The following is a 23,674-nucleotide window of genomic DNA, read 5'->3' as shown; positions in this document are numbered from 1 at the left end:
CAATTATCGGAAAAATGTTATAATTCGCAATTCTGTTAACTCTGTAAACTTTCAGGAGATGCTAGCATATACAGAAACATTGTCAAGGTACAGTTCCGACAAAAGGTTCCCGTCAGTTTCAGATAGGAAGTTCAAGTTTTTTATGACACTAATAAGTTTTTGCAACATAACAGTATTTTATTTTTTTCTTGGTAACGTGAGAGAGGTTTTTTTGTAACATTTACCCCTTGGCGTCGAAAAGATTTAAAGAAAATTTTCAAACATTTGTACGCATGTAAGAAAAAAGATTTGACCCATTTTTGAATATTAAGTTTAAAGCCGATTTTTTTTTCTTATAAATTCCTGACTCATTTGATTCGGTCAAAAATAATCATGTGACCTTTTTATATCGTCCCACATTGACAACTGCTGTTATGTTACGTTTGTCATAAATAGGTGATGAAAAACGTTCGTTACCATGGCGTTGTCACATCGTCTGCATAAACACACCGTTACATTCTTATAAAACCATAACAATCACAATAACGCAGTCACAGGTGAAGTCACTCTGATGTAAATGGAACGCAAATAGATATTATGGTCATCAGTATTGGTTTAGTCTTGACTATTGGTCAGCTTTTTCGCAAAATTCTCACTTTTTTTTTTATTTCACAAATGTATTGTTTGCCCATAGTCAAACAAAACGAGGAAGGAATATTTTTCAGAGGAATCTGCAGCAAATCTGTCTCCTTCTGTCTTTAAAATAAAAAAAAAAAAATCCTTGTGGATGTTCAGGTTTCCAAACGACCAAATTTTAAAGCTAATTTATTACATAAAGTTTCACAACGATTTATATACAAAAAAAACCCAACAACAGGTGACAATGGAAAATAAACCAAACCCGCTCCAGTTTATATTGGTGCCGTTTCAGGCTCCGCCTCCAATGGAGGTGTGGCCTCAGACACATTGGTGATGACAATGTAAATGAATAGATGAACTTGAAGGTTGGTATTACAAAAAGCAGCAGTTTTAGGAAGTAGCACCTGGTTTGAAGGTTTAAAGGGACAGTTCAGGTTATTTTGAAGTGTCAGCATCTCACACAGCACTAAAAAACTAAAACTATCCCTTTAAATGTGAAACCGTTCAGACAGTACCTGCCTCCTCTTCCCCAAACAGTTGAAACTGCGTCAGACTGGACGTGGGATAAACCGCGACAGTGACGGGACGTTTTTTGGACCCAGAGTTGATGTCTGATGTGAGACACACACACACACACACACGCACACGCACACGCACACACACACACACACACACACCTTTGGTGGAGCTAGAAAGTCACAACTTAGTTCTTCTGATCTTCTGGCATCAGGCGATATCCTGACCAACGTGTTTTTACGTTTTTGTTTCTTTTTTTCTGAAAAACAAACTAAAAGCTAAAAAACAAACCAACAACGTAAGAAAAACTCGAAGTGTAAAGCGATTTTACTCACGGAATTCATGTGTTCATCTCCGTCTCAACAGTAACAGATTTCGGCTTGAATTCTCCTGCCAGATATCGCAAATGTGATTCGACTTGTGACATCATTTTTATTTTTAGGCAAAGCTTTGGTGCAACAGCATCTGCATTTCAGACCAAATTAGAATTATTTTTTTTCCTTGAAAAGTAGTTTGGATCATAAAATGTTGTTTCTCAAACCTGGAAATTATGACTTTCAATATTCTTGAGTGGTGGAATGAAAAGGTGTCATAGTTACAACAGTGCATGCTCAGCCACACAGACACAGACACACACACACGCCCTGCTGGTTTAAATGATTACGACAGTAACAAAGGTTTTGTGAATCCACTGTAGAAAATAGTTCCTTCTGTTTGATGAAAAACTGTCAATTGAAAAAAAACAACAAATCGGCTTCTTCATGAAATTTGTCGACAAATTCCCATTCCAGACTGAGGCCTGAGCTCCACTTCACAGTTTCCTCAGGTCCTCGCTTTCACAAGTCATCTGAAGCCGAAGCTTGTTTTCGGTTTCAAACGTGGGAACGACTTTTGTGATGAAAAGTTCGTCTTGTTTCTGACCCTGCAGTGACCGTTGTGTGTTTTTGATTCTGTTTGTTTGGGATCTTTGTGGCTCTGACTGAAACGTCCATTCTGTCACAGCTCCTCCTCCTCCTCCTCTTCCTCTACTTCTTCTTCCTCCTCTTCCTGCTGCTGCTGCTGCTGCTGCTGCTGCAGCTGGCAGTGGTGGCCGTCTCCGCTTTCCAGGCGGTTATTTCTCATCTCACTACAGGGTTTATACTCACACGGTTCAGGATCGGGATCCAGCTCCGGCTGGGACTCCACAGCTGTCTCCCAGTCCTCCTCTTCCTCTTCCTCATCTTCCTCCTGCTCCTCCCCGTCTGCGGCCCTAAGCACAGCCTGTTTCTGGAGGAGGCGGAGTCGTGCCATGGCCTGGTCGATGGTCAGCGTGCTGACCAGGTTGAAGTCGTGCATGCTGACCAGGTGCAGCAGGAAGTTGCGGCACAGGTCGTGTTTGACGATGTGAGCGCCGTAGTGTTCGGCGAACTGAAGACAGGCCTCGTTCATCTGGTTGTCAGCGATGAAGCTGGACGGAGGACAGAAGAGTCAGTACAACGTCAGCTAAAGTCTACGATACCTTTATAACATGTGGACGTCACTGTTACACAGACTTTTCCGACAGGAAACTGAAGTTTGTAAACCACTCACTCTCCCACACCAAAGTCAGTGAAAAGAAAATCAGTGATTTTAACATCACAGCACACAGGAGTTGTTGATCCACTGCTGCCTCCATCTGCAAGTTTAAATGTGCTAATTTTGTGACTTCAGTGTTTGAATTTCTTTGTTCAGATTTATGTCAGTGACACAAAGTGACCACACGAGGCCGACAGCTTCTGTGTCCCTGTGAGCTAAAATCACTTTATCTCTAACAGTGAGATAAAGACGTCTCAGCCTCTCAGTCTGAAACTAACTCTGCCTCATGCCTGATTTTCAAAAATGCCAAGAAGTGGGCTGAGAGATGGACAGAGGGGGAATGGGAGAGGACTGCACGCAGAGATCTAGCAGTGCAGATGCACTTTAAGACATTGTAAATAAGACATAGGCATTTATCAGGCAACAGAAAAATCCACAGTAGGATTTTGTGAATGGATTTGCTTGGAAATGTGCTTCACACTCACCCGTGCTTCATGGCGTGCAGGTTCCACAGCTTCATGATCTCCTTCTCGCCTTCGTTGACGTCTGTGAACTCCTCGATTTGCTGCGGGCGAGAGAGGTCTAGACTTACGACGGATTCATGGTACATTATTTTTTGAAACACGCCTTCTGTCGACCTTATTTTTATAAGTGGACGTTATTTTTGTGAGAAACTTCTGGTTTTGTCATTTCCAGTAAGTACTTGAGAGGCCTTACGCAGCAGGACGACAACTTTGACAGACAATATGACCCATAGAAAAACACATGTTGTTTGTGTAGTAGGGGGTTGATACAACAGTTGGTTTAAGCAAAAGACTTTAATGGAATTGGGAATGTTTTATGTTTGTTTTAATAAACCTACAAAAGAAGTGTCTACGCTATGAAACACCAGTAAGTTCTACAGGGTGACGTCAGCAGCTGCAGGTTAAACCACAGCCAATTACGATTGAAAATATCAGAAGTTCCACACAGGGACAGAAAGTGGGAACCCTTAGTTACTTTCCCGTTCAACAAGAAGGTCTACGGGAGCGTTGATAAACCTACACGGGATACACAAACCCTGATTCACCTTGACAGTTTTCTCTTTCAGCCAGTCGGGGTCCTTCTCGTCCTCGCTGTCCACCTCCAACTCCTGCGACCGCAGTGGCACGCAGCTGTCACTGCGGAAGTAGAGGCGGTTGTGTCCGCTGATGTACGTCCTCTGCTGCTCACGTTCGCTGTCCTCTGGCTCCAGAAACTCGGACAGACTCGGCTTCATCCTCTTTGGTCTGAACGGAAAACAAAAACGGAGAAAGTCTCACATCTTCCACTATGACTAACAATCAAACAATCATTCTGATAACCGGCTATTTCCTCGATTAACTGATTAACGAAGATGTTCTCAAATTTTTCAGTTTCGTTTTTGTACACAAACTAAAGAAAAGAAAAAAATAATGTAAGAAACTAAAACTGTGAAACTTGTTTTAATTATTTAAAAAAAACAAACACTCAAACCGGTGAGTAAATTAGTTGACGATTTAGTCCTATAATTGTGTCAAAAGCTGATTCAAATGGTAATATTACAACTTATTTAATGCTGCTTTGTTGAAAAAGTACGCACATAAAGTTTACAAAAAGTTAATACAATATAATAATAATATACCCATTAAAAGGTCTCAATCTGGTAATTGTATTCATTTAATTTATTATTATTATTATTACTTAAATTAAAAGTAAAAAGTAGTAATTAAGTAATTAATCAGGATAATATTTGCCTTTTTTTAAAAAAGAAAGATCATCAATGGTTAATTATTACTTATTAATCAGCCAATTATTATTTTAATTATTACATAATGAATGGTATTGAGAAGAAAATCTGCAAAACATATGGACCAAAACAACACTACACCACACTACACCGCTCCTCCGCTCCCTTCACTGGCTTCCTGTAGCTGCTCACATCCGCTTCAAGACTCTAGTGCTTACGTTCCATGCTACAAACGGATCCAGTCCAGCCTACATCCAGGACATGATCAAAACCTACACCCCAGCCCGCCCACTCCGCTCTGCATCAGCAAACCGGCTCGCTGCCCCCTCACTGAGAGGATCGCAGAGGCATTCGCAGAACTCGAGACTGTCCTAGCTCCCAAATGGTGGAACGAGCTCCCCATCGACACCCGGACAGCGGAAAGCCTCCACATCTTCCACCGCCGACTAAAAACACATTTCTTCCGACTCTACCTTGACTAGGACGACGACGGAAAAAAAAAAACAAGAAAAAAACCTATACATCGCACTTATGACTAGCACTTCATAGTTTGGCTTACTTGAAGCTCTTTCTTACTTCTAGCTCTTATTTGTACCCAAATGTTTAAATGCACTTATTGTAAGTCGCTTTGGATAAAAGCGTCTGCTAAATGACATGTAATGTAATGTAATGTGATGTAATGTAACAGGCCAACGCCTGGTTCAAAATTAAACATGTTTTTTCTTGTTTTTACTGTTAACTATGGGGAAAAGCTAAATGTGGAAAGTTGAGAGTAAATATTCCCGTGGTGGGCACCTGCAGACGAGGATGTGGGTGACGGCAGTTCTCTTGACGGGGCCGTTCCGGCTGAAGGCGAAGCCCGGCTGGTTGTGGACGTCCTGAGGGTTTCCTGCATACGAGCCATCGTAGCTATCGTTGATCGACACCTCGACCTTTGCACCTTTGGGATGAGGCTGCCAAAGATCACAGACCAGGTGAATGAGAACCAGAAACCTTACTCTGTCAAAAGGTCACACCAAACCCCATAGAGAAAATCAGTGATTTTACATCACAGCACATAGGATTTGTCGATCCACTGCTGCCTCCATCAATAAGTTCAAATGTCTTATTTTGTCACTTTGGTGTCTGAAATCCTTCGTTCAGATTAACCTCAGTGACACAAACTGACCACACGAGGCAGCAGTAGACCAGCAGCTCCTGTGTCCCCGCCAGCTAAAATCACTGATTTTCTCTATGGACTTTGGTGTGGAAGAGTGAGTGGTGAACAAACGTCGTTTTTAAGTTGGTATAATACGTCTAACAAATAAAAAAAATACACAAACATAGTCTTAAGATATTGTAGGATTAAGCTAACATAGCTTTTATTGGGCAAGACTTCTGTTAAGTGGGTATTTGAATTTGTATATTGTTGAAGTGGTAACAATAAACATCTCTTTTAATTCATTTCTTCTGGTTTCTATATTATTTAAAACATAACATGTGAACTTATCAAAATCAATTATTTCTCACTTGATCAGCACATTCTAATTTCAAATGTTTCACTTTTCCACGCGTGACAGATCCCTGTTTCTCACCACATAGTTAAAGATGAACCTGGAGTGTGACAGTTTGAGGTGTTTGAGCAGACTGTAGAGCTTCCTGCAGTTCAGCGTACACCAGGGACAGTGGAGGTCGTCTCTGGCCTCCGTCTGCTGCCGAGAGTTGTTGTTGTACTGGAACTGCACGGACAACAAACACAAAATGTGAAAAAGGCCAAACAACATGAATGGACACATGTTGCCACTATATGTCACATGTCACCTTTTCTGTCTGGTAACATTTCTGTTTTTACGCTGTCAGACTCTTTCAGCCTGAAGATGATCTAGCTCATTCTCTGTGATCTCTACTTAATTATGAGTCATAATTACACATAAGTGCACTGTGCAGGAGAATCTATACATAATCCAGAAGAGACCTGGAAATGTCTGAACCACACTAGCTGGGACCTGGACTCATTTAGAACCAAGAAATGCTGGACCCGAGTCTGCTTGAGAGATTTTAGTCACTGGACAAACCTAATAAAATCCTGATCATCTTAAATCCACATGATCTTGTTTGTGTTTACAGCTTTATGTGGATGTTTGACATACTTTTCTAACAGAAAAGTGAGGTTAAGAAAAACAAAGAATTCTGATTGACGTCTGTATCATGTTTAACACCAAATTCCCCTAAAAAAAACCCTCTTCACTGGACTGTGACGGTCCAGGGTCAGGTCTTCTTTAGGTATTTATAACCAGACCTTGCCGACTGTATAAAAACCTGGATCTGGACCCATACTACTGTGAGACTGACCTGGTAGAAGATGCGTAGTTTCTGTCTGGGCTCAGCTGAGATTTGTTCTCTTCTGGTTTGCACGTCAACGTTGACGGTTTCTTTGAGCGCTGCGGAGGGAACACACATTTCATTAAGATAACATCTCTCTATCTTCAACTTTCTAGTGATGTGGTCAATAAAAAAAGATCCCTCATGGTCCCTCAGGTCTCATATAAGCATTATATAACATTATTAAGTACCACAATACAACAATAGAATAACAAAGACACATTTAAGAGGCCGATTAAATGGCATTGGGGGCCCTACGATTTCTGCAATTTTTCCCGAGAAGTCGTAGCATTTTCAGAGAGAGCGGACGTTTATGCATTCACAACAACGTCTAAGAAGCCATTTGAGACAAACGCAAACACGCCATCTAAAAAGCAAAATTCACTCACAGTCGACTGGACCTGTAAAAACACCAGTGACGACCGCTTAACGTATAAAACTCATAAGACGACGTAGCCAATTGGAGCCTCTACAAAAAGTACAGCTACAAACACGTGACCAGAATTTGACCAGGGCTTTGTGCTTGTGTGCGAGAGTCACACATTCCTCTAGAAAAGCGAAAGAAGCTATGACAAACTCACCAGTATCTTAAGTACATTGTGTCGAGGAATCACCAGTATATGCTTAAAAGCACTTCACCCTGCTGTTACCATCGCGTTGCCGACAACATGATTTGTCAAGCATCTCATTACCGTAACTCCTAGACGGTTTGTGATATCTAGAAAATTCAAAAACTATGGGCTGGCCAGGCCCTGCCTTTCAAAGGTCATGGAGATAACTTGGATCAATTACAGCAATTTTAACACCCTATTAATGACATGTACCAGCAGAGACAGAGAGTCAATAAAACTTTTTCATAAACGCGTAACCATGTTACGGTGCCGCGCTCACCCAGTGTTTGCGTGGCTCTCAGGCTGCTGGGTCTGGTGTCGTGGTTGGTCTCGGAGTTACGCGTGGCCAGAGGTTTAGCCACGGGCGCAGTGGGGTGATCGCAGGAGTCGTTGGTCCAGCGCAAGGTGAACTGCAGCGTGGGACCCTGGGAGAAACTCTCGAATGGAGGAAGACGCTGCAAAGAAAGTCACAAAAAACACTCTCGCATGACATGAGCACACATTTCTTCATACCACACGTTCCCGAAAGTATCGCTTTATATCCGCTGTCCCAAAGTGAAACTATGCAACACACAATAACGACAATATCGCAATTCATCGATTCTGTGATGATATCGGTCGAATGCAGAGGTTTCAAACTCGAGGCCACAAAAAAAAAAAAAACTCATCGGTTATAAGATGAATCAATTCATTTAGTAAGTGATTATTGTTGAAACTGGCTCCTCCTCCTCGTCTCATTCCCTCACGCACAAACCTTTCCGTCCAGGATGGTTTCCCAGGTCGCCCTCTTCTTGCTGACGGGACACTCGTCCATCTCTTGCATAGACACCTCGTATTCTCCGTCCAACAACTGCAGACGTCTGCGCACAAACACAAAACATCATGGCAACACCGTTTGCACCAGAGCTAATTCAAGCCATAACATCCACCATACATGACACAATTCATTCATGAATTAGTTGTTTGGTCCAAGAAATGCCCAAGATACATTTTTTTGAAGTGGCAAATACTGTATCATCACTTCTGGTGTTCCTCTAGGCGCAATTCTGGCTCCATTCCTATTTTTGCTACAGTAAGTATTACAATTACATCATAATTCTGAGGTTTGGTAAAACACCATCAACAAATTAATCAATTATGAAAATCTTAGTTAGTTGCAGCCCTTTAAAAACAAATGTAACTCTTACCTGCCGGGAACACTCTTAAGTATCTTTAAGTTCTCATCCTTGCTTTAGAATTGAGCAGTACCTGCTCTGATTAGGCCTGATTATGACCTGATTTCACAACCTTAATACCCAATGATATTAGTACAATCAGGTCATTTTACACCTTTTAAGATACGAAGGGGTCACCAACACATTTGTGCTGATGCCTTTACAACCGACAGCCATTTTACGCAGTTTTAAGAACACAATTCTCACACAACTAAGAAACAAATAAACAGCCCACAAAAACGACTCGATTTTCCTTTATCTGATGAAGTGATTTTTCAAACAGTGTGCGATTGATAACCAACACTCAGCGTCGTATCCGGTCATCCCCAGTTTTTAATTGGACGTAATAATTTATTGGCCCCGATACAATTGTGCTTTCCCATTTTAATTTTGTCAAAGCAAATTTTGAAGTGAACACTCACACAATAATGAAAAAAGATAAATAATAATAATAATATTGATAATAAAATATATCCCCATAGTGACGTTTCAGAGACCAAACGGTCCAAAAACGCATACACACGTTTTGGATCAATTCATCTAGTAATAGATCAATGACTGATTATCTGCTGAGGACGTTGTTTGTGTGTGTGTGTGTGTGTGTGTGTGTGTGTGTGTGTGTGTGTGTGTCTTCACCTGTTTTTATCAAAGACTGTCATCTGAGCCACAAATGTGGCTTCCTCCTCTTCCTCTTCCCTGAGAGAGGAGCTCCTCCTCTTCCTGTTCACCACTTCCTCCGTGAAATCTGAAACACACACACACACACCAGGTGTGTTCTAGATGAACTGCGTCTAGCTTAGTATGTCGAGAGCATCCACAGCCACAAAGTCAGACACTTTCTACTGTTCATTTGTCACTAATTGAAGAATATCATTGTCACATAACAAAGTACAGATAATTTGTTACTGTGGTTAAGTACAAAATTCACGTATCTGTACTTAACTCTGTTATTAGTATTTCTAGCATCTTGTACTTTTACTCCACTACATTTCCTCTCACTCTCTTTGTTACTCCTTACTACCAAATAAAACCAGAAGAAGAAGAGTTGGTATTATGGTCTGTGTTTATATAGAAATTCTCTAGTCTTGATGAAGCTGCTTTACACTACAGTTTTCACCCATTCACACAGGGTTAAGCGTCTTTGCTCAAGAGCCAGGAATTGAACCCACATCCTTCCAGTTAAATGTACATTTTATATGAGAACGTTCCTTTTGATACTTAAGTACAGTAAATGTCATTTATTCAACTTCTACCAAAGCCATTTTCTGGTTAAGATACTTTTAGGTACTTTATACAAGACTGGAAGTGAGACCACTCGCTTCCAACTCTAAACCTGCTCAAGTTCAAAATATCCAGCCTACAATCGCCAACAGACAATTTAAAGTAATTCTGCATGCATGCACTCTTTGCTCATCAGAAGACAACAGTAAAGTTAGGCTGTTTTGAGGCGACAATCAAACTTGAAGATGACAGGACTAAATCTTTGCTGACCTCTGTGGAGGTGACTCTCTCCGTTGGTCAGGCCGTTGATTTGTGTCCTTGGGTATCCGGGCTGCGACACTCTGAACAGCAGCGAGTAAGACTTGACCATGTGAGAGTTGCTGGGTTCGAACTCGCCACTGGGGATCAGCAGCGAGGGCACGGACCCTGGCTTGGCCTGGACTCCTGCGCTTGAGTCCGGATTCAGAGGAACCTGCTTCTTCCCCGCGGGAATCTGCTTCACCGGACAGCTCACATCCTGGACGGGGGGAAGGAAAAACAACATAAGGGACACAAACGTAATAGATGATCATTCAGTAAAATATAAATGAAAACGATAACTTTCATGATCGGTTACTTGTTTGCTCAATAAAATGTCAGAAAATGTGGTCGAGTAGAGACAAATCGTTTTTTTTTTCTTTACCAAACATGGAAATGATGATTTCTTTGTTACATGGAGCAAAGAAACCAGAAAATATTCACATTTAAGGGGCTTTATTTAATTTTTATTTATTAAAATGAACAAACAAACTGGTTATTGGAATCAAAACATTGGCCGATTAATTTAGTAATCAAGAAAAAGTAAATGCTTTCACCTCATATACCCCCACGTCAAAAAAAGCTTTAATACCACATGATCAACACACACACACACACACACCTTCCTCTTCTTGTGGCACACTTTGACCAGCAGCACCTCCAGAGACACAGAGTTCTGCTCATTCTCACAGTCCTGAGACGGCTTCCCTGAAAACGCAGCAACACGACACCTGCTGTCAGTCGCACTGAAGCCGAGGGAGGAAAAGACGGCCGGCGAGCGAAGCCACGCAGACAGCAGCTGAGAGGGACAAACTTACCAGCTTTGTGGAAGAAACCGGTAAAGGTGAGCTGCAGAGTGGAGGCCAAGCTGAGGGGCAAGACGGACACAAAATGAAAGGAGACGACGTAATGTGCAAGTGAATGTCACATGTTCAACAAGTGCAGACGCAAAACCAGAGCTTCTGATTTTACAGAGGGAATAGTGCTGTGATATGGAACAAATCTGATCAAGATATACTTGGATATCAAAATACCGTATATCACGATTAATTAATCGCTCGCTTTTTTCTCAATTAATCCAGTATTTATTTGGTTTAGAAAATGACGGAAAATGTTGATCAGTGTTTGTCAAACCTGGAGATGATGTTTCTCAAATGTCTCGTTTTTTGTCCACAAACCAAAATTATTCCATTTTAATGATTTTGGAGCAAAGAAACCCGAAAAATAAAACGCCAATTGATTTTTTTATGATAATCCACAAAAAGTTAGTTTATTTGTAAAATCAGTCCAAAAAAAATGATAACTTTGTGACTCAAAAGCCACACAAAACATTGTGATATTTCACTGTATCGCAACGCATGCATTCACTAAGTTTCCGATCTTTTTACAGTTAAAAAAACAACAACAACGGGAGTGACTGTTTACCTGTTAGTCTCCTGCTCGCTCCTCGTCTTTTCCACTTTAAACAGCAGATCGTTGACCTTGGAGCTTTTCCTGTCCAGAAAAACAGCAGCTGTTAAACGTAAAACCACACTCACTCACACGGCAATGCCGGCGCCCTATACTGAGCCAAGTACAGATTAACAGCTCATGACACAAACATGAGTTCCGACACATTTTTACCAATAAAAAAAATGACCTTTCCACAACATTTTACCCAACTTCCATGACTCAGTTGACAATCTGCACAGTATAATATACAACATGTTTGATAATTCACTTATTCCAAACCATTACCAGGCCTGAAAAAAATGACTGTGGGGACCATGTGCCGAGTAAAAACCGGTCCAGTCAAAGGTTGAGAGTCAACAGTAGATTAATTCAGTGCCCTCACATATAAACATAATGAACCATAACTCAGCTTTAATGGTCACATTTTCTCAAAACAAGACACAGCAGCACACAGACTGTTAAAAACACTCAGCCTCATTAAACACAAGCTACATGCACTTCAATCACAACAGAAAATGGGAAATGGAACTCCTAAATCTACAGTTGTGAAACCCAAACACTGACGGAGACAAACTGGGATTTCTGAATTTAGACGAAAAACTAATTTCAGAATCTTATACAAGATCAAATGAGATAAGATAAGATATCAGACTTGATTCTTTTTTAAGGCAAGTCTTAAGATCTTTAAATTAAAGCCATCAGAGCTTCCTCCTGTTGTCATTGATTTCCCATTATGACTAAACTAACACTATGAGAGCATGGTTAATAACTAATGCTTATTTCCATAATCGTTTAATCTGTGGATTATTTTCTTGGATAATCAAGGTCCCGAAAATGTTGATCAGTGTTTGTCAAACCTGGAAAAGATGATGTTTCTCAAATGTCTTGTTTTGTCCACAATCTAAAATAATTCCGCTTGTCTATCTAATCTAAAACGATTTCTTTGCTAAATGAAGCAAAGCACAGTGTGTTGAGGGATGCTTAGGAAAAAAAATAATAAAAGAACTAACCCTTGAAAGCACAAATGTGAGGCTCATGTTGCATTTGTGACTACATTAGGTTCCAGTAGCCTTCACATAAATCTAGGTTCTGTCAAACTCAGGAAACATCTAATGAGCCAAAGGAACTAAGTAAAAACAGGTGAGTGGCTGCACAGAAAAAGTGATCACTGATCAACACTAACAAACACAAAATGTATTTTATATGCGACAAAATCCACAAAACGTGGAGCCATGAATTCTACTGAGTTTAACTTAGATATTTTTCATTTTTGACAGAAACTTTTTCTATACTAACCGATTACTAAATTAATTCATTTTAATTTCTTTGTTACACGGAGCTAAGAAGCCGGAAAATACACTGCAATAACAGCCCTACTAGAAATGAGCCAAATGTTTACTACCTTTAAATTACCTTGTAAATCTACATCCACTTTGAGACTACGATTTTCCTTAAAAACAGGCCAAAAACTAGACAAAACCAGGAGCACTTTGGATTTAATGTAAACCATTGTTTTAGCGTGTTACTGGTAAATATCTAATGAGGACAAAGTTAGATCGTTTTTTTCTTACGATGAGATTATTTTTCCGATGCAAACCCTTCTTGGAAAAATTAGTTTTCCTTTTATGAAGAAAAGAACAATTTTCCAGAAATTCAGCAGTGTATTTGAGTGCAAAGAAGAAACTGAACCGACTAAATCGATTTAAAAGCCATTCATCGCTACAGCCCTTGAGCACAGCTTAGATGGAAAACAGCAACACCACTGCTCCAGTGCAGTTGTTCTCCCTTTCAAAAAGCCCCATGTTAAATATTAAATAAAACCATAATTCAGTTGCGATCAAGACAAGCCTCCAGTGCACACTGAACCACAAGCAGAGTCGTGCGCATCAGCGGGATCTTTTCTCTTTTCTGAAGCGTCTGTATGCAAAGCAGCCTAACTGAAAATGTGTCTCCTATCTGAGCTGATCCCACCTGCCCCCTCCCACAACAGCCGACATGTCGCTACACTTTCACTCGCTGTAACAATTGACCTTCTTTCTGAGACGCAGACTGCTTTTTTTTTTACACCACATTCTCCACCCAACATGCAGTTTTGAAACGTAGAAACAAAAGCAACACACAAAAAGTAAGAGGCAACACATCTTTTAAGACAAAAAAATATCACGAAAGGACAAAAAACATGTCTTTCTCACCTTTTGGTGTTATTCCTTGAGTTTCTGTGGGACATGTAGGTGAGTGTCCTGTGCAAGAATATAGGCTGAAATGTAGCAAAAAAACAACAAATGTGTTATTGCTTTGGCATGCAATGTGAGACAACGTTTCCTCGACTCTCAGAGTATTATAAGAAAAGACAGCACTCACGGTGATTAAGTTCCTCGTGCGGAGAAACCTGTAGATTTGAGTTGGTTCTGCAAAAAAAAGGTATGGCCAAAGAATCACCACAGGAATTTATTTTAAATCTTCATCTTAATTTGATGAATTCAATAAGCGATTAATTGTTGCAGCCCAAGAGTGCTCTACTCTTATATTTGTATATAAGAGTAAAAACAATATATATTTTTATAGATGCATTTAGTACTTTAATTTAGTAAAAAAAAACAAGGGCTTGTCCTAGTTCGAGACATCGTAAAACAAACATGCGAAATAACAAAAGAAAACAAAATAACACACACACAAAAGAACATTCAAGAAAGCCAACATAATAACAAAAGTGAAGTGTTTTTTTTCATTAAATAATCAAAACAAGTTATCTGATATTTCAGAACATTGTAATTTCCAGGCTTGGGGAAAAAAATCACTTCTGCCGTTCCTCTGGGCACAACTCTGGGCCCATCTTTTTTTCCTACAGTAACTGCATTTCAAACACTTTTAAAACCTTTAAGATAATTTCATCTACATATGAAAACACATTACTGTCATTAAGAACTCTTGTTGTGGGATAAACAAAAAAGATAACTTTGACTTGACCAGACAACTAATGTATTAATTAAGAAAGTCCAAGAAAAATAATTTTCAAATACCACAAATAGGTTATAACTTACTAAACAACATGCCACATTGTGAGATGCGACAATATTGTTTGGAAGAATAAGAGAAAATAAAAGTGGCAGCCTTCTGTCCAAGATCCACCATCATTTGATTCCTATTCATACATTTGGTGTGAAATTTTCTTTTAGTGTTTCACTACTACTGTGCTCATGATAAACACTTAAGAGGACATCTGAACCAGCCACAGGTGAACTTTCCACGTGACTTAATACTAAAACCACCAAAGACACCGGTGCCTGCGTTTCTTTTTTTGAATGAGGCAGCAGCGGTAACTCACTCTCGAAGGCCTGCAGGAACAGCTCGTGGTCGGCTTGAATGAGCTGCATGTTTGGCTTCTTGGCTGGAGCCACCGCAGATGAAGACGAGGACGAAGAAGACGAGGACTGCTGCTGCTGCTGTTGTTGCTGCTGCTGCTGCTGAAACCCATTAGTCTTTGCTCCAGGAACACAACCCACCGGGTGGTTACTTCCACCGGAGCAGCTCTGCTTATGTGGAGCCATTGTCACAACATAAAAAACACGATAACCACCCCCCAAAAAACGAGTTGCCAAAAACTTTTACCACCACCTGACGTTTTGTTTTTTTAAATCTGTGTTCCTCTTCCTTTGTCAAAACAAAAGAACAGCAGCCGCCCACGAGACACTCCGCTGACTCCTCATTTTAAACGCCAATTTAAGACGTTTCCCTATTCTATGACTTAAACCGTTACCAATTATAGTTTTTCCGGTTTTGTTAAAGCGCCAGTTTAATTGTTACATAGACGTGAAAACAGGTTGGAAATGCGCGAAACAAGAGCGCAGCCTCCGGCGAGCTGACGCGGCTTGCTAGCTAACTGGCTAACTTCCTTAGCCAGCTAGCGGCGAAACCGGGCTAACTGGTTAGCATTTTCCGCTCTATCTTCACGACTCCAGCTTCTGTTAATCGACACCCGCGTTAATCCAGAACCGACGGTCGCTCCTGGTCGTTTACAACTCACAACTTTTCCCACATTTCACAGTTCTTCTTCTCATCCGGCGCCTGTTTGCAAGCCGGGACAGTAAAAGCGGAAAGTGACACAAGAAGCTATACCCTATGAACTGCATCCGGTTGGGATTTTCAAAATAATTTTATTGATTCAACATCTAGAGGTGTCACTCAAACGTACCGCGCAGTCTTTGTGTGACGAACACGTCCTTTATAATCCCTTTAACACATATCTCTGTAAATCACGTAAAAACTGACCACATCAATCAGCTGCGCGCTTTTATTTTGACAATACACTTGTGTTTTTTTTGGTGTAACCGAAAACTTGACAAATGTGGGTTGAGTCTCCCTCTGTGACTGGTGTTGAAAGATCCCGCCTTCCAGCAGCTCTGTCCAATCAGCGTGCGCCTGTGTGGAACGCAGAGTTCTGATTGGTGGGCGTGTTTGGCCGGCCTGTGAAGCGTATTTGCCGCCTGCAGCATGAGCATGGCGAGGTTCTCTCTTCTTAATAAGGTCAGGGACCAAACAATGTGACACACACACGCAAATATCATATCTTCTATTGTTTATAAGTGCTTTTTTATGTGTATTATTTCTGTTTTCAGATGAAGGACAAAATAAGAAAAATTAAATACATTTTTGAAAGAAAACCACTTTATACTGTATGTTTGAATAAATATATTTCCGTATCTCTGTTATTTATTGATATATCACTCTGTATTTTCTTGATTTCTTTTTTATTATAAAGCCATATTATTTTTAATGATGGCAGTATTTGCCTTGCTGAAAGTCAGTGTTGTTAATCATTAAATACACAATCTATGCTGGAAATGTTTGGCGTCATGTATTTTATATGACAAGATACACTCATTATATCATAAAATTGTTTTTATTGAAGAGAATTACAGCAATATCCTTTCTTTAAAGGTTAGTTCAGGGTTTAATTTTTACTCTCCCATATTAAAGATATGGCCCTTATGTTAAAGCTCACAAAATCTCAAAAATGTGTCCAGGAAATCTACAGCTCACGTGTAATGACATTGACCTCGCCTATAACTTTAAGCTCTATGGTTTCCCAGTCAAAAACATTGCCCCTCAGCACCCTCTTCCCTGAGTAAATGTCCTGGATGGTGGAAGCCGGTAGGACAGAGTCCCACATGTTTATGTCAGCAATCTCGCCCAGGAAACACTGCTTGGCTTCAAAATCACCCAGGTACGAGTCTGGGTCCTGTCCGACGATGACCTTGCCTCCAGAACGGATGGTGTGACCTTTCTTGTAAATCTTGGTCAAGCTTTTCCTGCCATCCATGAAGAGGGCAGCTGCGCCAGATCTGGAGTCCCAGGTGATGCACAGGTGAGTCTCCAGGGCCCCGAGCTGAGGGACTTCAAACATAACACCATCTCCACTCAGGTAGAAGGACAATCTGAATCAAACACATGGGGACAAGAGTCAGGCCATCGTGTTACAGGACAATTGTGTACTTGTTCACAGTATGGTTAGGAGTAGTGTCTGTGTAGTTGGATCTCAAAATAGTATTGGTAGTACTAGTAGTAATGTCAGAGGAAGTAGTAGTAGTATTGTCAGCAGTGGTAGTAGTTGTATTGTCAGTAGTATTAGTAGTATTGTCAGTAGTAGAAGTAGTAGTAGTGGTGGTATTGTCAGTAGTAGTAGTAATAGTAGTAGTAGAATTGTCAGTAGTAGTAGTAATAGTAGTAGTAGAATTGTCAGTACTAGTAGTAGTAGTATTGTCAGTAGTAGTAGTATTGTCAGTAGTAGTAGTAGTATTGTCAGTACTAATAGTAGTAGTATTGTCAGTAGTAGTAGTAGTGTTGTCAGTGCCTTCCGTCCAGTTCCCGCCACACGTTCAGCTCGTCGTAGTTTCCCGTGCGGTACGCGAACAGTATGACCTCACGCTCTCCTCTCAGCTCAGTGGCCACGCGCATGCACAGAGTGAAGGCGCGGAGGTTCAGCGGTTTCAGAGGAACCATCTCCACGTAGCTTGTGTCCGTCTCCAGCTGGAACACCATGGTCTTTATGAGGACGCTCCCTGAGACACAGTTAAAAAAACAACAACATGTCAACAAGCTGCAGCACTTTGACGTGACAAGCACTTCTTGTCTCCGCCCGCCTCTGCTCTGCTGCTGAATACACACAAACACTCCCTCAGTCAGGTTTGATAGCAAGATCAACCAAAGTTACGTACTGTAGCTTTAAGTGCAGTGTCATCGTTATCACAATACTTGTACCACGGGTTACACAACACACTATTTTATTTTATTGGATTGTATTGATTTGAATTTGATGTCCCTACGGACGACCAATACTGCCAAAATTTTAAAAAGAATTTAATAAATCATAAAAGAAAAACTGGGCCACACGGTGGTGTAGTGGTTAGCACTCTCGCCTTGCAGCGAGAAGACCCGGGTTCGAGCCCCGGTTGGAACAAGGGCCTTTCTGCATGGAGTTTGCATGTTCTCCCCGTGTGTGCGTGGGTTCTCTCCGGGTACTCCGGCTTCCTCCCACAGTCCAAAAACATGCAATGTGGGGATAGGTAAATTGGACACTCCAAATTGACCATAGGAGTGAGTGTGAGAGTGAATGGTTGTTTGTCTCTATCTGTGTGTGGCCCTGCGATGGACTGGCCAACTGTCCAGGGTGTACCCCGCCTATCGCCCGATGTAGCTGAGATTGGCACAGCACCCCCCGCGACCCTCTGGTTGAGGATAAAGCGGTAGATGATGACTGACTGACTGATAAAAGAAAAACTCAAAAATATTACAATAAATAAACATATGTTTTGACATGGAAAAACTATGATGAACTAAACAAGCTTAAGTGATTAAAAAAGCTATTTTCACTTTTATTTATTCAGCATTTTTGATTGATTGATTTCTGTTTTTGTTGTTACAATATATTCATATAAAATTGACTGATGAAGGAACAAAGCAAACAAATTCTGTTACATACTGGAGCTTTAAGTCATGTGGTCTTTGCGAAACACCACACACTACACTCTGGGTCAGTCTTGGATTTTATTGCTATCCTATACAGAAGACCAACACTGCCAAAATTAAAAATTATTTTTTATAAATGATTGAAGAAAAACTCAAAAGAATAAATATGTTCAGACATGGACAATTAAATATGGAAATAAATGAGGAACTAGCTAATAGACTCATTTATTCTGTATATTTAAATCAATTTGACTGAAATGACTTAAGAACAAAACCTCAAAGTCTTTTTTCCTTAAAAAGACACAAACGTACCAGCTAACAACCCGGAGATGGCGATGAGGAAAACGACGGCTGTAAACCTCATGTTGTCAGACTGCAGTGAGACAATGTTGTTATTGTTGTTATTATTATTATTGTTATTGTCATTATTATTATTATTGTTATTTAAGATGTTACATGAGAATAACGAGGCAGTTTACCTGGTGTGAATGCTCTGGGACTGAAAGTTTGAACGGCAGAGGGGTTTTATGTCATGACAACCACCCTCCCCACCCTTTATCCACTCACATCATCACCCATGACAGCTGTGGTGAAATGGCTGTTTACTCTCGATTGTGTCACACTAGTGTCCGTAGGGCAGACATAATGATGCAATGATCCAGTTTAATCTGGTAAAAGTAAAGTTCAGTGAACAAGCAAGAGCTCAAAGTTCAAGGTTCAGACTTTATACAGCACCTTTGATATTATTTTACCATTGAAAAATCAATGTGATGGCTCACTCCTCTGTCCCTACAGTAGAGCTGCAAAGTGTGCATGCAACAGGAAACTGAAGTTTGTAAACCACTCACTCTCCCACACCAAACCCCATAGAGAAAATCAGTGATTTTACATCACAGCACACAGGAGTTTGTTGATCCACTGCTGCCTCCATCACTGAGTTCATATGTTATTTTGTCACTTCAGTGTTTGAAATTCGTTGTTCAGATTAACCTCAGTGACACAAAGTGACCACACGAGGCAGCAGTAGACCAGCAGCTCCTGTGTCCCTGTGAGCTAAAATCACTGATTTTCTCTATGGGGTTTGGTGGGGGAGAGTGAGTGGTTTACAAACTTCCGTTTCCTGTTGAAAACGTCTGTCTAACAGTGAGATAAAGACGTATATTTTCTCTTCTTCTCTCTTTTTGTCTGAATGTGAGCATCTTTCACAGAAATAAAAGGTCAGGGCTTGAATCTTCTCTGTTTTTTGGAAATCGTGCAGGCAGGACGTGCGCCTGCTTCCCTATATCTTCACGTGCCGCGCGCCCGGGCGGGAACACGCCAGCTCAGGCAGGAAAACATGGGACAAGTTCGCGAAGGTACGACTTGGCTTTCCGTGATTTGGCGAGTGTGTAACGTTTTCATGTCGTTGTTCTTCGCTCTCGCCACATATGTACAGGTGAGTTAGCCCCTGACCGCTTTGTGTAACTGTTTGATCCTTGATCGATAATCGTAATCGATAACCAAACATCGCTGTGTATTTTCGGCCTCAGATCAATGATCCAGACGCGGGGATGTGGATGGTAAGTTCACAACACGCCTCAGACGCTTTGTAATGTCATTATTATTATTGTTATTTTTTAACAGTTTTGTTATCGCCAAGTGCGAGGAATTTAAACAGGAAGCTGTTCATGCTTTTATTATGAAGGTCAGGGTGAAAGGAATTGACGTGGTGGTTTATTCAAGATTCAAGTTTTTATTTGTCACATGTGGATGTACAAGTACACCCCCAGTGAAATGAATTTACAACAAGTAAAGTCATTATGTGTGTGAAAAAGCAAGGAGTCTTGTTTTATTTTAATTTAAGTTTTTGTACACTGTCAATTTCTCTTATCCATCGCGTTCGTTCATTTGGCCTTCAAAATAAGAGCCACTGGCTTGTGCTACAACAACTTTCTGTATAAACTAGTTTACTGCGATTTTTATGTGTTTTACGTGTGTTTATCAGGTGGGTTATGGAGTTCCTTCAGTCCTCTGTGCTTTGATCAGCTGGAAACCTCTCGTTTCAGGTACAAACTCACCTGGGCTTTAGTTTGTTTTCACCTGAGCTAAAAAAACCCAAAAAAAACAGTGCTAAATCAAAATAAACGATAAAAATGTTATTTTTTACAGTTTGCACGTTTCATAACAGGCTCAGGTTTAAAGTGCAGATTCGCTGTGCTGCAAGCGCCATCTAGTGGCTGTATCTGTTTCTTTTAGTGATAGTATAATTAATTATATTGTGTTATTTTTAATATGATTTTTTAAATGTTCTTTCATTAATGTACATCATTTCCAATAACTTTTCTATTTATTTAACTTTTAAATTGATATTTTCATGTTGATGAGTTATTCAAGAATATATTTTATTTTCTGTTTTAATGTGATTATTTAGTTAAAATCTTTTATTTAAAAAGATTTTTCTGAATTAACGAGAAATTTTACACAATTTTTTTCTTCTGTTTTTCTGAATTAGTGCAAAGCTTTCCACAATTTTTTCCCTGTTTTTCAGAATTAATGAGACTTTATTTGTAATCTGATTCCGTTTTCCATGCTTTCTGTGCAGAAACTGTCTTTAATGATTTTAATTAACGTTAACTGTGATTTCTGCGCAGAACACTTGGCGTGGCGGCGCATGGCCGATCTTCACGTCATGATCTCCAGCGGCGTCGTCATCATGTTGGGTTGGAGAATCCACAAAGAGCAAATCACACAGATCTTTCAGCAGGAGGAGGGCAGGTAAAAAAAAAACCCACCTCACTCTGTCACATTCATGTTCTCATGAACAGTGAACATCACAAAATGACTTTATCATCTTTATCAAGACTCAAAACATTCCTGCTCAGTTCCATTTTATATGGAAAATTATTTTCTAGCATGAAATTTTCTGTAAAACAAACGTCATGACCACTCTGTTTTTTAGAATTAACAAGAAATTTTCCAATAAAAAAGAACGTGTGCTCAGTTCTTCAGAATTAATAAAAAATTTCCATAAAAAAAATATTTCTTTCTGTTAACGAAAAATTTTCCATGATTTTTTTTTTTCTGGAATTAAAGAGAAATTTTCCATTGGAAAAATACAATTTTGTTCTGTTTTCCTGAGAGTGTGCTCAGTTTTTTTTAACTAACAAGAAATTTTCCATTAAAAAAAAAAGTTCTTCTCTGTATAAAATAAGTCTCCTGTTTTTCTGAATTAAAGATAAAATCATTAAAATATAATTTCTATGACAATTTCATTTTGTAATTTTTTTGCTGAATTGATCTTTATTTTATTTCCTTGAAGAATTCTTCTTCTGAGATCATTGAATGCTTTTTGGATTTAAATCCATGCTTTTTTTCCCCACCTCATAGAGAATTTTTTGGTCTGTTGTTGACGTCCATGTGGCTTCTGCTGTGTCGACACTCTGGGAGGTAAATAAATACATAAATTAATTAACTAATCAATAAGGGAATCACGATATTGGTATTGGCTGAATTCCTGAACAACGCAATGTTTACGTTTAAAATAATTGTCTTCTGTTTTTCTGGATTTTCCCACTTTTTAACACACATTTAGTTTTTCAATTTAAAGGCTAATTTCTGATGTTTTTACCTCCAATTGAGAATTTTTTTTTAAATATGAGAAAAATTACAATATTTTCGCTTCAGTTTTTTTAAAACTTTTTTCCTATTTAAAGGATAATTTCTGCGTTTTTTCTCAATTAATAAACATTTTCCCTTTTTTAAATTCTGCTGTATTGTTCGGATTAACAGAAATAAGAATTATTTCTAATGACATTTTTTTCATAAATAATGTTGATGTTTCGTGAACTAATGACAAAACAATTATTCTTGCAGGTTTTTTCCCATAAAAACAAACTTTTCTGCTCAGTTTTTTCTGAATTAAAGAGATTTCTTTCCCATTTAAAGGTTCATTTCTGCGTTTTTCCTTAATTAACTATTTAAAAAAAAATCTCTATTTTCTGATTTAAAAAATCATTCCTAATGACACATTTTTCATAAAAATGTTGATTTTTGTGCTCCATTTCCCTGAAGTCATTAGAATTGCACTGCTGACAAAAAGTCAAATACGGTTCATCCCCTTGAATAAAAAGTGAAAACTGTGTCTGTTCCTCTGTTCTCTGTCAGAAGTGCAGTGGGAAAACTACGAGTCTTCACTGCGGTGGCCATTGCTCTGTTCCCCTTCATCACATGGTTTTATTACCACGTCAACAAAGAGCTGAGGTCTGAGTGGCCGTCGCACTGTAAAACAGCCATTTAGACGCAGTCAGGGAGCTTTTTTTTTATGACTGAAATCCACTGTGGACAAACAGTTTGCTGCTTCAATAAAAGTGTTTTTGTATCATCACATACAATCAGTCCCATGGTGCAATGAAGCAATTTAATTGTGTATTTCTCTGAAATGTATTATTATTATTATTGTTATCATTATTATTATTATTATCATTATTATTATTATTATTATTAATAATAATAATGATAACAATAATAATAATGAAGAAATAATGAAATGGTGACATAAGTTTTTCTTTTTTAAGCAACATTTCAGATTGATGATTAAACTTAGATTTACAGAAAAAATAATTTTAAAAAGTAAGATAAAAGATATAATACAATATAAGACATGTTTTGGTATGTTTCTTCCAATTTGAAAAAGAGGCTCACACGTCATATTTATAAAATATAAGACATAATTATGAGATACTAAGTCATAGTATGTGATAATTATGGCTTTGGTATGCACTCTTGTGGCTTCAATACATGTAAATACTGCACGTGAATAAAATATAGAAAGCTCCAAAAGTATACAAATAAAACCTTAAAAAATCTTACAATACAAGATAAGAATATACCCCACAGCTATATACTTAACAGACTATACAAAATAAAAGAGATTAAATACAAAGAAAAGACACATAGAAATACGAAGAAAATATGAAATGCAAGAAAAAATAATTTGCAGCAGAGAACGGAATAAAAATGTAAAAGATATGTTATTTTTATTATGGTTCTTTATGGCCGCCACTTCCCATTTCATCTTGTAGGGGACAGCAGAGAGCAGAATGACGTGGGATGATCGTAGAAGAAGACGTCCTTCTTCA

General features: G+C 39.3%; 3 protein-coding genes across 3 annotated transcripts in view; 1 reads left to right on the top strand and 2 right to left on the bottom strand.

Moving 5' to 3' along the window:
* Nucleotides 1-15,695, bottom strand: part of LOC131475039 (polycomb protein suz12-B-like) — a 16,429-nt gene extending 734 nt beyond the window's left edge. The window contains exons 1-16 of the mRNA XM_058652848.1: nt 14,917-15,695; nt 13,953-13,999; nt 13,784-13,848; nt 11,565-11,633; nt 10,958-11,007; nt 10,762-10,847; nt 10,113-10,359; nt 9,258-9,366; nt 8,162-8,267; nt 7,688-7,862; nt 6,767-6,855; nt 6,010-6,153; nt 5,231-5,388; nt 3,758-3,956; nt 3,174-3,253; nt 1-2,581 (exon numbers count right to left, since the gene is read on the bottom strand). The exon at nt 1-2,581 is cut by the window's left edge and continues 734 nt beyond it. Coding sequence (XP_058508831.1) covers nt 2,131-2,581; nt 3,174-3,253; nt 3,758-3,956; nt 5,231-5,388; nt 6,010-6,153; nt 6,767-6,855; nt 7,688-7,862; nt 8,162-8,267; nt 9,258-9,366; nt 10,113-10,359; nt 10,762-10,847; nt 10,958-11,007; nt 11,565-11,633; nt 13,784-13,848; nt 13,953-13,999; nt 14,917-15,139 — 2,298 coding nt within the window. The 5' untranslated portion in view covers nt 15,140-15,695 and the 3' untranslated portion in view covers nt 1-2,130. The remainder of the gene's footprint in view (nt 2,582-3,173; nt 3,254-3,757; nt 3,957-5,230; nt 5,389-6,009; nt 6,154-6,766; nt 6,856-7,687; nt 7,863-8,161; nt 8,268-9,257; nt 9,367-10,112; nt 10,360-10,761; nt 10,848-10,957; nt 11,008-11,564; nt 11,634-13,783; nt 13,849-13,952; nt 14,000-14,916) is intronic.
* Nucleotides 15,696-16,428: 733 nt separating this feature from the next.
* On the bottom strand, nt 16,429-19,136 carry LOC131475287 (C-reactive protein-like). Its single transcript, XM_058653259.1, has 3 exons — nt 19,125-19,136; nt 17,443-17,744; nt 16,429-17,026 (listed from the first exon to the last, which is right to left on the bottom strand). The coding sequence occupies exons 1-3, from the start codon at nt 19,134-19,136 to the stop codon at nt 16,621-16,623; spliced, it is 720 nt and encodes a 239-aa protein (XP_058509242.1). The 3' UTR covers nt 16,429-16,620.
* A 667-nt stretch (nt 19,137-19,803) lies between these two features.
* Nucleotides 19,804-22,927, top strand: tmem220 (transmembrane protein 220). Its single transcript, XM_058652851.1, has 6 exons — nt 19,804-19,992; nt 20,087-20,116; nt 20,542-20,602; nt 21,188-21,311; nt 21,924-21,983; nt 22,701-22,927. The coding sequence occupies exons 1-6, from the start codon at nt 19,894-19,896 to the stop codon at nt 22,831-22,833; spliced, it is 507 nt and encodes a 168-aa protein (XP_058508834.1). The 5' UTR covers nt 19,804-19,893; the 3' UTR covers nt 22,834-22,927.
* Nucleotides 22,928-23,674: the final 747 nt, after the last annotated feature.

Source organism: Solea solea, chromosome 16 (genome assembly GCF_958295425.1).
Source record: "Solea solea chromosome 16, fSolSol10.1, whole genome shotgun sequence".
Classification (NCBI taxonomy): Eukaryota; Metazoa; Chordata; class Actinopteri; order Pleuronectiformes; family Soleidae; genus Solea; species Solea solea.
This window is presented reverse-complemented; position numbering and strand designations above follow the sequence as displayed.

What these genes read in the sequence shown, in the direction of transcription:
- tmem220 (XM_058652851.1), top strand. Translation starts at nt 19,894, where the DNA reads ATGGGACAAGTTCGCGAAGGTACGACTTGGCTTTCCGTGATTTGGCGA. An exon ending in CTCTCGCCACATATGTACAG is followed by an intron (nt 19,993 to 20,086) that starts GTGAGTTAGCCC and finishes TTTCGGCCTCAG; the next exon opens with ATCAATGATCCAGACGCGGG. An exon ending in TTTCAGCAGGAGGAGGGCAG is followed by an intron (nt 21,312 to 21,923) that starts GTAAAAAAAAAA and finishes CCCACCTCATAG; the next exon opens with AGAATTTTTTGGTCTGTTGT.
- LOC131475287 (XM_058653259.1), bottom strand. An exon ending in TGGCGGGAACTGGACGGAAG is followed by an intron (nt 17,027 to 17,442) that starts GCACTGACAACA and finishes TGTTTGATTCAG; the next exon opens with ATTGTCCTTCTACCTGAGTG.